This window comes from Corvus hawaiiensis, chromosome 1, assembly GCF_020740725.1.
Source record: "Corvus hawaiiensis isolate bCorHaw1 chromosome 1, bCorHaw1.pri.cur, whole genome shotgun sequence".
Classification (NCBI taxonomy): Eukaryota; Metazoa; Chordata; class Aves; order Passeriformes; family Corvidae; genus Corvus; species Corvus hawaiiensis.
Genome location: NC_063213.1, coordinates 98,425,903 through 98,441,022, shown reverse-complemented (window position 1 = coordinate 98,441,022; position 15,120 = coordinate 98,425,903). Strand labels below are relative to the sequence as shown.

Here is a 15,120-nt window from a genome sequence, read left to right as displayed (position 1 = left end):
TGGTCCCATCCAATTCCCATCATTATGTGCTGGCAGGTTTGCAGGTGAAGATGACAACATTTTAAAATCACTCAGCGCTCAGTAAGCGAGTAAGACAGGACTAAAAATACTGAGTTAGGTACCTGAAGGTATCTTTAAGGATGTAGGTCACTTACCTCAGTGAAGCTGTAGTTAAATCTGTTTACTGGAATGCTGTGCTCTTGCCCTGTCGGAAGAGCTGAAATGTCACCAGCGGTTGGCATGGTGAGTAGTGTCACTTGTCAGAGTTAAATGAACAATGTGAGTGAAGGGCAGAGCTTGTTTCTGTATTTTAACTACAGCTCTGCAGTGCACCAGCTGCGAGTGTGTGTCCCCAGTCTGCTTAGGATGATGGTGGACATTAGAGAGATGACTGTGGACTTCTGGACTAAAAGCTGGATTTGTCACACGAGGTGCCCTGCACCCTTCACGCACAGATGATGAAGATCCTTGGTCCCACCTAACACATTGTTTAGTTCACTCTGCCATGTCCATGAAGTTGAAAGCTGAATGATTCCTCACTGTTAGTTATTAGGATGGAAACCTTCAGAATCAATAATTAATTTGACTTGATTTCCTAAAGAGATCACAAGTACTAGTCTAGCTATAGAAGATAGTAATTACTCTGCAAGATCCTTGCAGGTCCCTTCCAATTCAGGATATTCTATGATGCATCTCCGATTTTGTGATAAGTTTCTTTGTCACTTTTTTTCCACATGCTGAAAAAGACTCTATTATGCTTATTAAATCTATGCTAATTAATAAGTGCTAATCAGGTGGTCTCACTCTGCTACGGCAGTTGTGCAGTCAGCGTTATTAAACTGGCTTCAATACAGCTTCATACTTCCAATTCCTGTCTCAGAAAATTAATACAGGTGACAGTGGTGTTATGCTCAGAATCAAGAATGTGCCTCATTCTAACACATTCAGGGTTTAATTATGGAAGCAGCAGTCAACCTCCTCTGTTGTTTGCCATTAAATGGGTCATTGTTTGCATGATTATTTTCAGTCAAGCTCAGGGATGCACTGCAGCAATCCAGTCAGGAGAATCCTCTGCCAGCACAGACTGCACTTCAGAGTGGTGTTGTTCTTAAAACAATTGGTAATTAAACATCACCAAGTGCTGCATGTCGTGGTGTCATTCAAAAATCCTCCATATGAGTACTTAGGAGTGAAAATAAAAATGGTTTGGGAATGTTACCCACAAAGGCCAGGTGGATGAGCTTCTGTAGCAATCTGCTGGTAAAGCCAATTTCTGCTTTGCCAGGCAAAAGAAGGAGATAAAATGCACTAGAACACAGTTAAACGTGCCAGAGGTGGTTCCAGAATAATTTATTATTTGCTTGCAAGCCTTTTCCAGATCCTGGTGCTGCTCCTGCTCCTCTCCCCCTGATTAAATTAATGGGCTTCAGATGGCTGTGTTAGCTGGGACTCTTCATTTATTTATGTTAGAAAACAGGCCTGTAATTCAGAAAAATTGGCTGTCTGTGCTGAAGGAGGACTTGGAACCAAATTAACCAGCGATTGTTCATAACAAGGGAAGGTCTGTTGGCAGAAGTGCAGAGCAGGAGAGCTCTGCATTCAAATCCACCAAACCTGAAGGCAGAGCCTTCCAGAGTGCCCAGTTCACTCCATTATTGTCATTATTTTAAAGTCGATCTAATTATGGTGGGGAAGATGAATAAGACAAGCTTCAAGGCTTTTTCTTAGTGGTCCTTTCCTGCTTCCAAAAGAAGTTTCTTGAGGAGCCTCTGGCCTGGAAATCCGTGAAATCCCAACCAGAGTATTTTGTGGGAAGTATTTTGACTGCCATGCATAGAAAACAGCAGCTGCCTGGTCTATAATAATGTTAGTGCTTGTCCTGTGGCAATTCCTAACCTCTTTCCTTGGACAGATGTGGATGCCAACCGAGAGCTGCCCTTGACCCAGCCGCCTCCTGCCCACCCGTCCCTGACGAGCGGGAGCTGCCCGGGGACCCCCGAGATGCGCCGGCGCCAGGAGGAGGCCATGAGGAGATTGGCCTCGCAGGTACAGAAACACCCAGTCAGGGCTTTTTGGTCCTTGGGAAAGTATCAGTTTTAATGGGACTCCTTGGAAGTTCTCCTGCTTGATGTTGCTTGGAAAATCCGTGTGTTCAAATGCTCACTTGGGGAGCCTCAAGAGAGACTTCTGGAAGGAGTTTTATTACCCAGGAAGGTTATGTCTCTAAAATGAAACTCCCACTACATCAAATACACTTCCCTGTTACTCTGAGGGTTTGTCTTTCCCAGCCATCCTACTTTCTCATTACAAATGTTAGGATATGACACAATTATTGAAATAATTGTGTCTTTTCTTCAGCACTGAGAACAAAGTTGCCCAGTGTTTGAGCGGTGTTTTGTTTGAAAAGGGCAGGTACTGTACTTGGGGAAGGCACAGGCTGAGTGTTACTGCTGTGTGTGCACTTGGGAATTTATTGGAAAATTCTCCAAAGTAGACCATAGCCTTTGGAGCAATACACAAATTACTTGCTGTTATGGCAGGAGTGGTTTGTATGGAATATATGGAACACTGTCACTTACATACACGAGATTTACACCTTGAATTTTATTGTATTACTGAGATTTAAGCCTAATTCTTTGGTGGTGGGAAGGTGCCATTCTATTGCTTTGAAATCCAGGGAGTTTGCTCTTGCTCCTCCTACACCTTTTGGGAGGATGGGAGCAGTTAATGCTTTCCTGTCACCTGCTCCCACTTCGGAGAGGAAAATAGCAAGAAAAGTCTTTGTTCTAAATTATTACCAGGATGTGTTTTGCTTGGCTTTTTGTGTCAGATACTGTCTTGTCCTGTCTGCTTTCCTGCTGCACCCAGATGGCCAGGCAGGGAGCATGTGCTGCGTAAATAAATACTAAGATTTGATACTCTCCTCTTCCACATGGAGTTCTTGAAAGGAATGCAATGCCCAGCTCTGGTTTTGTTCAGGATGCATTAGTCGTATTCCTTGCAAATCTGAAGCTCTGCAGACTACCAGAAAGGGCAGTAAAGTGTGCTATCTCTGCTTAAAATACCTCATCTATCACTTCTCCTGAGTGCTTAAGTCATCCCACAGGGTACGTAATTGATAAATGGATGCAGTTTTAGCTTCAGTTTCCTCCTGGAAAAGGTAAGGAATATGCCTCTTTCAAATGCTGTGTCACATCCAAGACATAGATCACTCACTGAAGCTTTTTGGCATCTCTGATCACTGGAGAGAGCTAAAAACAATCCTTACAGCCAAAATTAAAGTAAAAATAGGTTGTTTTACCTTCGCCGCGGACTCTTTAAGAAAGTGTTTTAAAGTGCTGCTCATCCGTTAGCCAAAATTTTTTTGTAGAAAAAATCCAGTGTGTTGCTGTCAAAACACAGCAGCTGAGGCTGGGAGGTGTGTTGCCCATGGTGCCTGCTGCAGGATTACCCACTGGGAGCAAGATCGTTAATCTCCCAGTAATCTTCACTACTGTAAATGTAGACAGAATCCAGAAATAATAGCTTCCAGCCGTCAGGCTTTGATGAACGGATCAGTGCCAGGGCTGATGAGTTGACCTTAGAGCACTTGGAGTCGCTTCTTGTGCCCAAATTGCTGACACAGCATGTGGAACTTCTGAAAAGCTCTATCGTGTTCAGCAAACAGCTCCTGGGATGACTCAGAGCAGCAGCATGGCTTGATTCAGCATTCGGAGGCCTTGGGTCTGTTCCCAGCATTGCTGTTACCCTTTTTGGGATCCTTGGAGACCAGCATCTCATCTGCCTCACTCCTATTCCCTGGCTAGTAAAGGAAAAGTGATCCCTGCAGATAATGGTCCTTGGATAACTGATGCTGGAAGGAACACGTAACTAGGTGTTAGTGGTTTATTATTTAGGAAGAGTGGGTGACTTCCAGGTGTGTTGGATGAAGATGTGCATTGAAATAAAGCGTATGCTTAAATCCTCACTCAAAGGTTCATTTCCTGCTTTGAAGGGGAATTGTTCTGAAAAAATAGGGGGTTTTTTGTTTCGTTAATTTTGTAATTAATTTTTTTGAGGTCTATGTTCCTGTTTATTCTTTGTCATAAACAGCAATTTGGTTTATTGCATCAAAACCTTTTCCCAAAGGGCTGTGCAGCACATTACAAACAGTGAGTTTGATGGATTATCAAGCCTCAGGAAGAAAAAATAAAATGGTTAAGGATGTTTGTCAAACTCATAGCTGGGAGTCATGTGTGTAGTGCACTCGTAGTAGCCTCCCGGGTAGCACAACTCAGCAATGCCACTGAGGAATCCGTGCTGTCAAACAGCAGATAAATTTATTTGCTTGGAAAGAGCTGCACCGTGTGATGTCCTCCTTGATAAAACAAACGCTCCCTGTCCCAACGCAGCTGTGGGGTTTGACATCTCTGAGTGACACTGGGGGAAGAAGCATTGCTGACCTGGCAACAGAATTGAAAACCCGTTAAAATAGCGGCGTGGAGCTCTTTGTTTTGCATGCAGTCACCTCCTTCAGAAGCTCCATCAAGCATGTCCGACTCTCCTTTGAGGCATCTTGAGAATTTTGAGGCTTTGAAAATGCTGCACTCTTAGCTGAGCAAAACCACCGAGTGGCTAGCAGACAATAGTAAAAATAGTTGGTTCAAATAATTCACCTTCTAAATCTGAATGTCTGATACCCCATTCTCCAACAGGAGTTCGTGGAGACAGTTTAGGAAAACCTTCATATAGATAAACTAAAGGCTTTCCAAAGTCTAATATAAAAAAGAAAAGAAGGAGAAAAAAAGACTGGAATGTCCTTTGGAGCTGAAGGAGGGGGGAGAGGAACAGCATATTCCTGTGTCAGTAGCTGTGGAATAAAGAAAGAGTTGCTGATGGCCTCCTTAAACAGGTTTTGTCCTACTGGCTGAAAGAAAATGAGCCAAAGGAAGGGAAGGACTCTTCGGTCAATCTGGATGGAAAAATATTTCTTGGATGTGTGTTTTATAGTTGTGTTTGCACTAAAGTCAGAATTGAAGTACAGAAGAAAGTGTTGACAGTGATGGACAACCACAATTGTCAGGGTTATTTTAGGAGCTAGATGAACCATATGTGAGGAGCTGGATAAAGCTGTGTGCAGATGTTCCACCTCTGCCTGCACTGAGCAGAGCAGGATGTTCTCAGATTGGGCTGAGGTCACTGTGCTGCAGAAATGCAGATCATTACAAAAGCAGATTAATAATATACAAACAGTCTTAGGTAATGGTTGGCACAGGCTCCAGAATGCTGGTGGGAAGCTTGTTGTCCTCTCACCCACTCCCTTCCCTCTGAAAATGTCACTTATCCCAAAATTCAGAAGTTGTGTATCTATGCTGACAGAAATGAAAGGTGAACGAACAGTTGCTTTTCCTCCTCTGGATTACTCAGGGTTGTACTTTTCTGCCTGGTTTTCGTACAGTGAATTCTTGGGGGCAAAGGTTGCATTTAGCTCTTAATGTCAGAGATGAACAAATCATTAATTTTAGAGCTAAGTAACTGCCAGCTGAAAAGCAGCACCTCGACTTGGTCCTGCCATGCTGACATTCCCCCTTTTGCCTGAAGGTTTATCCTTTACTCACAGAGGATTTTTAATGGATTGGCTACCCAGTTTTAACTAACCCCTTGAACAACTGTATTCTCTGGGTTTCTGGATGCTGTGTGGTGGCTTGTGGTAGCAGCACTAAAACAAATGGACCTGAAACCCAGCTCAGCTGCACTAATGGGTTGTACCCCGTGCAGAGCAGCTGGTGGAGGAGCTGCATGTTCATTGCATTAGTGCATTTTGCTGATGCTGAGCACGGCTGGTGGCTCCAGAGGCTCTTCTCCCCATCCTCCAAGCCACATCCAAAGCATTGCTAACATTGCTGCAGGCATATAAAAAGAGAGTGCTCCTACCTTACACAGAGGTGGAGGGATTCATTGCTGCTGAGGCTTGATGCCCTGGGCCACTAATGAGTTTCAGAGGGCATTTACCAGCATACTCAGCTATGTAAAAGTAATGAACATTCCCAATAAACTGGGTCACCACATGCCACATACTGTGTCGCAGTCATGTGCAGTGGATAAAATACAGCAGTGCTGATGGCCATTTCCATTATCACAGCCAGCGCTGGGCCTGGCATGTGGCATAGTGGCAGGGCAAAGTGTTACACTGCATTTATCTGAAGCTATTTTGTATGGGTCAAAAAAACAATCTTGTTACAAGGTTAAAATACAATGCTGAATGCCTTTAAGAGCACTGGAGGGAGTGGGGTGTTGCTGTGAGCTCAGGGGTCTGGGAGGTTGGTCCAAGGGGGGGTTGGCTGTCCTTGCACGACACACTTCCAGAAGGAAGCTAAGACAAACCACAAAAGAGGTGTGACAGCAAAGGAGTGCTGCCTAAATGGAGTAGATTCTGTTTCAGAACTAGTGCTGGAGAACTGCTTAGAATTGGCCTGTCCTAATAATTAAAAATAACTTATTTCCCTTGAGCCATCTCCACACCCTCCCACTCCTTTGATGTTCATGCTGTCCTTCCAGCCTTTCCCCTGTTACTGTCATCTTCTCCCTCTTCTGCCATGTCACTTGTTCCCCTTCTCTTTCTTTTCCTCCCTCACAGTTCAGTCCCTTCTCACCCTCTGTACTTCATGATTGATACACAGTCTCTTTTGTGTCTCATTTTTTCCCTCTCCTTTGCCCTCTCTACCCTCTTGCTCCTGCTCCATTCGTGTGGCTCTTGCCTGCTCATCCACCAGCATTTTCCATTATCCTCGGAATAGCAATTTTTTGCTTTTAACATCCTTCATCCAGCAACTGTTTCCCTCAGACAGCAGGAATGTGAAGGTTACATGGGGCTGGATGGAGGCAGAAGTGGGAAGTGATTGTGGCAAAAAAGGGAGAGTAGAATGGCTGGTGTTGGAAGGGTTGGGAGAAGAGACTCCTGAAGACCTACTGGGTTAAACACCTAGAGAGAATACAAATAATGTCTTCATCATTCTGCTTTGGCAGTTAAAAAGATGAAGTTTGTGTAATTTCAGAGTAAATGAGTGTTTTGGGGCTCCTTAACCCCACTTTAGGAGGAAATGGGGTCATGTTGGCCATGATCTGTTCACAGTGCTCTCTGTCCCCACATCTGGTGTTCCTCAAGCCCTGTAACACTAATTAATATTTAGAAAAATGAGCTACCAAGAAGCACATGATAAATGTGCTGCTTTAGTGTGCAGCCAGCTGGACTGTACACATCATTTTAGAAGAGGAAGTGCTCCTTGGAAGTAAAATACTCATCATACGAGTGTGAATTATTTTGCAGCTCCTTTTCAAGCAAGAAAGGAAACTATACAAAATTTTAACTTCAGGCATTTGATATTTAATATAAAAACCATAACACCTTGGTTTCTCAGTATGGAGTCACTCGACTCCATTCTCAGCCCTTACAAAAATTACATGAGCAGGTACTTTGAACACTCGACTGGATGTAGGTGTTACTTTTCCCATCCTTTGTTGTAACCCACTTCTTGCTTTAGGGTTGTTTATAGGCCTTGTGTGCTTTGCAATCCGGTGATTTAAATTTAGTCAAACTTGAAACCAAGGAAATAATTTAACAAACCTGATAGCTGAAATAAAGGTTTAAAAGTTTTGGAAGTCTAATTTAGTGTTTATAGCATTTAGTGCAATGGGATGACAAAGTTCAAATTGAAACTATGGTTAGAAAAATTATGTCTTAAGTTGTGTGAGACACAAATAAATGTTTGCTGATCACAACATCCAGGTGTGCCCATACCTTTGGAACCACATGATGTTCCCTGTTGATTTCATTTACTGTAATAGTTTCTAGATAAAATTAAATGTTAATTCAAGGATTTGTTTATAATAAGGCATGGTTGGAACTTGTTCAAGCAGTATTTTAAGTCAAAGTAGTTAGATCCGTGGAAAATGAAACTTTTATTGAGAGAGAGCGCACCTTTTCCAGTGAAAAGTTAATTTCCAGCAGATACAAATTTGTTTATTTGTTTGTTTCTTGGCTTATCCAGTCAAGCAAAAGGAGGAGAAATCAAAATCACCTCAGAATCATGATTAGAACAGAGAGTGGTCATTTCAGATGCTGAGCAAAGCCTGGATGTGGTCTCCCATATGTTAGAAGAGAATCCTTAGCAGTGAAGCTGGTAATCCATCCCTCTTCCTGGAGGAATTAACCTTGAACAATTAATAAAGTATTTAAGGTGAAATAATTGGAAAGGGAGCTTTCCCGGAGCATTAGTGGCATTCAACAAATACAGGGTAGAAAAAATGGTTTGAACCGGTTCGGGGTGAGCCCCATCCACACCAGCCCCTGGCCATACTGGAGGCTCTTGCCCTCCCTTCTCACATTAACCTGGTCTCATTCCCAAGGATGGAACAGATGTGGAAACCTTGAAAAGTTTTTACAGTGTGAGAAAACCATTTCCCAGCCAGCTCCTTGTAAGTGAGGAGGCTGATTCCCAGCTCAACCTCCAGCAGCAGGCTCCACTTGCAGCACTGGCTTTTGGCAGCCTCTCTGTGATTTGAAGATTGAGAAAATGTGATAGAGAATAAATAACATCAAAATGAAATTCTGGCTCAGGTTGCATCTTCTGAGAATGTCATTCTGCCTTTGCTTTGGTTGACTTCCTAGAATATTCCTTGCTTACTGCTTTAGCTTCAGATTCACCCATTAAACATTATGTTTATCCTACTGGTTAATAAGGCTTAGTTGATACACCAGTAAATCAAGCACAAGCATCAGGAATCATGGAATCATAGAACTGTTAAGGTCTGAAAAGACCTCTAAGATCAAGTCCAACTATAATGTACGGGAAGGGACTGAAATTAATTGGGTTGTAATTGTATCTGATGGTGACCATTCCTTTCAAGAGTATTTTGCATGACCCTTTTTCCGTGACATGGCTCTTCAGATTCCTGGAAGAAGTTAATTGGCCTCTCATTAAAAGAGACTTTATTTTTGTGTCTACACACCAATTGTGTAGGAAATCAGAGTAATTTCTGTTAGTGGAACCTGGTATCAAGGAATGGCAACTTACGAACTTCATTCTGTGAAATCCACAAGTTATGATCCCCAAATAAATAGGATTGATGAAAAGAAATCATTACCTTTATAATTACTTTACATAGTGAAGTTCTCTAAGGGAATTCATTATATTTTAACCGGCTGGTCGGAAAAATTCTGTAAGGAATTTGGAGGTATCCATTAAAACTTAAATACATGTGTTAGAGCTTGATGCTTGAAATAACAGCCCAGCTTTCTCATCGCTGAATGTGCCACACCTCGTTTTGACTGTGAAAGGAAATTATTGCAGTATACCTCATTGGTAATTCCATATTGAAAATTAAAAGCCCGTGCTGAGGCATTAATGGGTGAAGACCCCAGAGCCTGATGTGTTCATTCCTTGGTAGCATCCTTCACCACCTCGGCCACCCTGGAGCCTCCTGCAATCCAAGGGATAGGTATTGCAGGTGGAGAGAGAGAAAGCCTTCATCATGTCCAAAGCCATGGGCATATTTCATCCCAGCTGCCCCGAGCTCCAGAAAGGCCACAGCATTTCCTTCACACGGTGTCCTCAGCTATGTTGTCCCTCCCAAGTTCAAACATGCAATTTATTTTGCAATATTCTGTGCTCCAGGGCAGTGGTGGTTTTGGTACAGAACTGCTCCCACCTGCCTTGCCAGGATATTTTTGGATACTCAGTGACATTTAAAAGAAAACCCAGTGAATGGGAGCGGGAGAAAAGCTTTGTGCCCCAGCAGAGGCTCATTCCAAATGGGCAGGCAGTGCCTGAGGCTCGAGGCAGCAAGGGAACAGGAGAAGCTGGGCTGGAGTGGTGCCAGAGCACCACTTCCTGAGGGATTTGCAAGCAGAGACAGATTTTGAGGGCCTTTTTTATATTGCAAAAGAAAACAAGAAAGTTGGCAGCATGGCCTGAGACGATATCACTGGTTTTCTGCTTATTTTAATAAGTGGGCAGAACGTAGCAGGGTTCTAGCAGTTTGCTGAGCTGGAAAAATCAGGGGGAAGCTGGGAAAAAAGAAACTTTTTTGTTTTTTTTTTTTTAATTGAATTGATTTTTTGAATGAAGTGTGGGATCACAGTGTATGAGTAAAGTACAGTGAACCTTACATCACCCCCAGTTCAAGGGAATCTGTAGTTCTGAGGTGCTGCCTTGCTGTGATGGACTCAGGGAGTGCTGTCTGTCCACTTCCACGAGCTTGAAAGTGTGAAAACAGCAAATAAAAAATAAGTTCAAGAAAACAATCACAAGTTATTGCTGGCACCAAGTCCTTAAACAGAGCTTGGAGCACAATCCAAGCTCAGCACAGCACTTCAGAGACGTCAGCTACTGTCACTATCCATTTCTGCAAACAGCTACAGCTTAATTTCATTTATTCCTCAAGTGGCAGGTCCAGTCATCTTTCAGGATCAGTGCCTGTTTTTACCAACTGATTCATCTGGATTCTTGTCATGGGTAGTTAACACTCATTGCTCCTAAAGACTTCACCTGCCAGAGCAGATCAAACTCACCAAAGGAAAAACCGCTGGTTTTACAACTGTCCTGACGTGGCTGTGATGAAGACACAGGGTTTTTTGTTCTTTTCTCTTTGCTAGGTCGTGGCTTATCATTACTGCCAGGCCGACAATGCCTACACCTGCCTGGTGCCTGAGTTTGTGCACAACGTGGCCGCCCTGCTCTGTCGCTCGCCGCAGTTCGTCGCGTACCGGGAGCAGCTGCTGCGCGAGCCCCACCTGCAGAGCCTGCTCAGCCTCCGCTCCTGCGTGCAGGACCCCATGGCCTCCTTCCGCAGGGGCATCTTGGAGCCCCTGGAAAACCTGCACAAAGGTACTCATGTTCCCTGCGCTTGTCCCAAGCTCCCGTGCACCTTTTTTAATTAGTATTTTAAAAACAACACTTAACTGCATCTGGGCATTTAAGCAAAGCAGTGGATTAATCTGTCTGCATAGTTTCTCGAGCTGAAGGGAAGAGGTGGGATTTGGAGAAGCTGGGAAGACTGAGAATCATGGAATGGTTTGTGTTGGAAGAAACCTTAAAGCTCATCCCATTCCGCACCCTTCCATGGGCAGGGACACGTCCCGCTATCCCAGGCTGCTCCAAGCCCTGTCCAGCCTGGCCTTGAACACTTCCAGGGATCCAGGGGTAGGCACAGCTTCTCTGGGCAACCTGTGCCAGGGCCTCATCACCCTCACAGGGAGGAATTTTTTCCCAACATCCCACTTGGCTTTCCCTTTTCTTGCTTCTTTCATATCCCAAACCTGTCCTCGCAGTTCTCAAGGTGAAAACAAGCAACCAGTTCCATCCACAGCACTGCTTACTGTTCTGATTTATTTGTGCAGAGGTGACTTTTTTCCCTTTCCCTGCCACTATTTAGTGGGCTTTGGAGAATCTGAAGCTTTCACCACAGGACTGGTATCATAAAAGTCCATAGACACCCTGTGTAAAGCTTCTGGGGGAGCTGGTGACAAGCCATATCCTGATTACAGGCTTAGAGCTTTTTCTAATACAGCATTGATCTTACCTTCTTTTCTTTCTTCCCTCTGCAAGTTATAACTAATTCATTGTGACAATCGCTAAATTTAAGATCTTTGCTCGTTGCCATGAAAACTGTCAGAGCACTGCAGAGTTCAAGACTGTTGTCCTGCAGAACCATGTTTATTACTGTGCTTGTGCTGCATCTTGGCTGCAAAAATAGTTCAGATAATTTTGTTACCACCCTACACACTACAGTGTAAGATCTAACATGGAATAGATGCAGCTTCTACCAGATTCAAAGCCCTGATGTTCAAATCAGCTCTTCAAAACTGTGTCCAAGCTCTGAGCAGCAGCATCTGGGTCCAACCTGCCTGGTTCCACCAGGCACAAAGCATATGTAGAGCCAGCACAGCATGACAGCAGTTGGTTTTCCTGGCATGGAGAAATGTCACTGTGGGAGGAGCGTGGTTGCTTTTTCCTATCATCGCTCTAGGCAAAAAGAAAAAGAAAAAGGATACATTTAGGAACCGCTGCTTTAAAGGAAAATAATTCCTGGTTATTACAGTAGCTCCTTGGGAGATGTTTCAGCTCTTGAATTCAGAGCGTTTTGGAGGATTCTTATTTTTCTTGTCAAGGAGGTTGACCCCCATCTGGCCCTAAATTTTGAGAGGTGGAAAAATTGTATGTGAAACTTTTTTTTTCATTTCCTTTTGGACTGCACTCAACACAACTCCAACGGAGCCATTGACCAGGACTCCCACCTTTCAACCCTGCTGGTCGAGAGTGCTGGCAAGTTAATTTACACCACATGTTCTCTAACAAAAGGAACAGTATCTGGAAATTGGTTCTAAAATACACAATATTTAAGGCTCTGTAAATATATCAGCAGGTGTTTTACAAGGTGCTGTTGAAGCTTTAATGCTACTGGGACAAAATTATTGCACAGGTGTTAATGGTGAACGTCACTGAGAAAGTTAGATTCGTGTTTCTCAAATGCATATATTTCTTTTAATGTTAAGGAATCTAAATAATATATAGGAGAACAAAGTTCTGATTCTTCCCCTACTCTCTGCTTTCTCCTCTCTCCCTTAGGCTTTATGAGGAAATGAGATGTGGGTATAAAACTCAGGCACTATATTTACTCCAAGATTTCAGAGAGGAATAAAGTATATTTTCTAGTGTACCCAAAAATCTTACTGAGAAGTTAACTGAAAAAGCCGCTAGGGTGACTTTAATGCGAAATACGTATTTTTCATGTGTATGTTTACAGTACAATAGGGAATTTATGCGTTTATGCATTTATGCAACCTGTTAACGTAAAGCAAGGACGAGATGCTCAGGAGTCCCAAACACAAGGTGTTTGCACATGTCTGTTCTGCCTGGAATACCACAGGGATCACAGGTCTCATCATCAATGAACATTCTGTGCTGGGGTTTTACAGAAAAGTTTCTGATGCAATTTAAAGTCAAAGAGAAAAACTCACCTGCTGCTGGGAATATTGAGCGTTTTGATAGCAGGAGTTTATCTGTAGTACTCTACAGATCAGAACTTGTAGTACTTGTGAATAGCATATGCCAACAATAGACTGAGATTTCCCATTTTATACCTGGTTTTGAGTCTATTAGGCAAGATTACCTTTGAGAAGATATCACTTGAGCCTAAGATACAAGTCCAAAAGTATCTCTATCATTAGTTGTAAAGCCATACTCACTCTCAGTGTCTAACATAGAAAAAATGACTGCATTGTCAGCATCACCTGGGTTGCTATATTCTCCAGCAGCAAAAAAATCCTGTTTAAAGAGTCCATGATTTACTTCTTGTAGGATTTGCAATGCCAGGTTGGAACAAGCTGGTCTAGTGGAAGATGTCCCTGTCCCGGGCTGGAGGGTAGAATGAGATGACCTGTAAAGGTCAATATGCAATTAATGTATCATTAAAAAGGTGCTGCTGCTGTGGGGGTTTTCTTCTTTGGCAGTAGCTGGTCATGCTTTAAAACTCTGTAGTGAGTTTGCAGTACATTATGGTTGCGTGTCTATAGCCTTTCCAATAAATGCTTTTTCTCTTTCTCTCAGAGAGGAAGATCCCCGATGAAGACTTCATTATATTAATTGATGGTTTAAATGAGGCTGAATTTCACAAGCCAGATTATGGAGACACCATAGTATCATTCCTGAGCAAAATGATTGGAAAATTCCCTTCCTGGTTGAAGCTGGTAGTGACAGTCAGGACAAGTCTACAGGTATGTTGGAGACCCAAAACGGGGATAAACTGTCACTGTCATGGTGGACTTTGGTAAAGAAGATCTTACTGGATGTTCTGGATTTGCTCAAGACCCTTTATTTCAGGTTATCCTTTTGGCTTTTTTATTCTTGGATTTACGTCCATGTCCCCAGGCTCACCCTACAGCTTTGGAAGGATCTAATCCATCATCGTTTATTCATGTCAATAAATGCTTATCAGCAATTAATTCAGATCATTTTGTGAGACAGCTCACATGCCAATAGGCCCCGACTCATGGAGCCATGAGGAAGGCAGGGCCTGATGTCTCTCAGCCTGTGCAGCTAAAGAACGTCCTCAGGTCCATGTGGAAGGGCAAAGGAATTTGGATCTTCATTCCTTTCAGCATGACCCAGAGCAGGATGGTTTCGGTCTGGTGGAGTCAATGTTGGGCCAAGACGTTGCTCAGCTCAAAAGGACTGTCATGAGCAGGTGTGGAAGCTCAGCAAGGAGCTGAGTCTGGTTTCAGCCCCATCAGGGCAGCCAGCCCCCACATAGTCCTTGTCACTGGGAGTGGCAGCTGCTTCCCAGGATCCAGGAGAGCACAGACTATTTGCTGTTCAGTGCTGAGGTCCATTTTTTGCTCAGTAATGGAGTAAATTAAATATCATTTGGAGGAAATCTTTTTGTAATTGTAAGTAAATTGCATCCCAATGGCTTGAATTCCTCATTTAATTAGGACTTTTGCATCCCTATAGTCTTCACTGCAGCTTGAGTTCGCACTGTGCTCGTCCTCTATTTTCTTGGAGAGCTTATGGCTTTTCTGGAGTCGACCTTGTACAGATCTGTTGCATCATTTCTCCTCTCCTCACAGCGGCTGAGAGCACATGAGGCAAGAGTTCCTTTGGGAAGGCCTTTGACGGTTTTTGGTTTATGTTGGATCAGGGAGTTCAGTATTTGAGCATTCCCTGCACGCAGTGTCCTGCAGCAGACAGACGTCACTGCTTTGCACTGGAAAATACTCACTGTTATCTGTCCTGACATTTCCATGCATCTGTGGGATGCAGAAGGATGCTCCCAGGGAGGTTCTTGGTCTCAGCTTCAGCAAGTTTCTCGTGGCCTCAGATCTGTCATCTGGATGTCCATTCCCTCTGACAGGACAGCAAAAGGGATGGGAGGTCAGTCCATGGTTGGGAATAGGAATAACAGGGGCACTGCTCTGTGTGAATTTACCAGCCCTTTCCACGGATGTAGTATTAAAAACAGTGTCCTTTGTTTTTATTGCAGTCATGTTTCACACACAGCCTGCTTGCTTATAGATGAGAGTGTGAGGCCTTGAGTGCACAACCTGCTGTTTGTGTTCTTGCCCTGATGGAAGGTCTTAAAGGA

General features: G+C 43.5%; 1 protein-coding gene across 9 annotated transcripts in view; it reads left to right on the top strand.

Annotated features, from left to right (window-relative positions):
- Positions 1 to 15,120, top strand: part of TANC2 (tetratricopeptide repeat, ankyrin repeat and coiled-coil containing 2) — a 195,941-nt gene that overhangs the window by 134,352 nt on the left and 46,469 nt on the right. For all 9 annotated transcript variants that reach the window (XM_048320430.1, XM_048320452.1, XM_048320472.1 and 6 more), the window contains 3 exons: positions 1,913 to 2,046; positions 10,634 to 10,865; positions 13,587 to 13,753. In XM_048320430.1, coding sequence (XP_048176387.1) covers positions 1,913 to 2,046; positions 10,634 to 10,865; positions 13,587 to 13,753 — 533 coding nt within the window. The remainder of the gene's footprint in view (positions 1 to 1,912; positions 2,047 to 10,633; positions 10,866 to 13,586; positions 13,754 to 15,120) is intronic.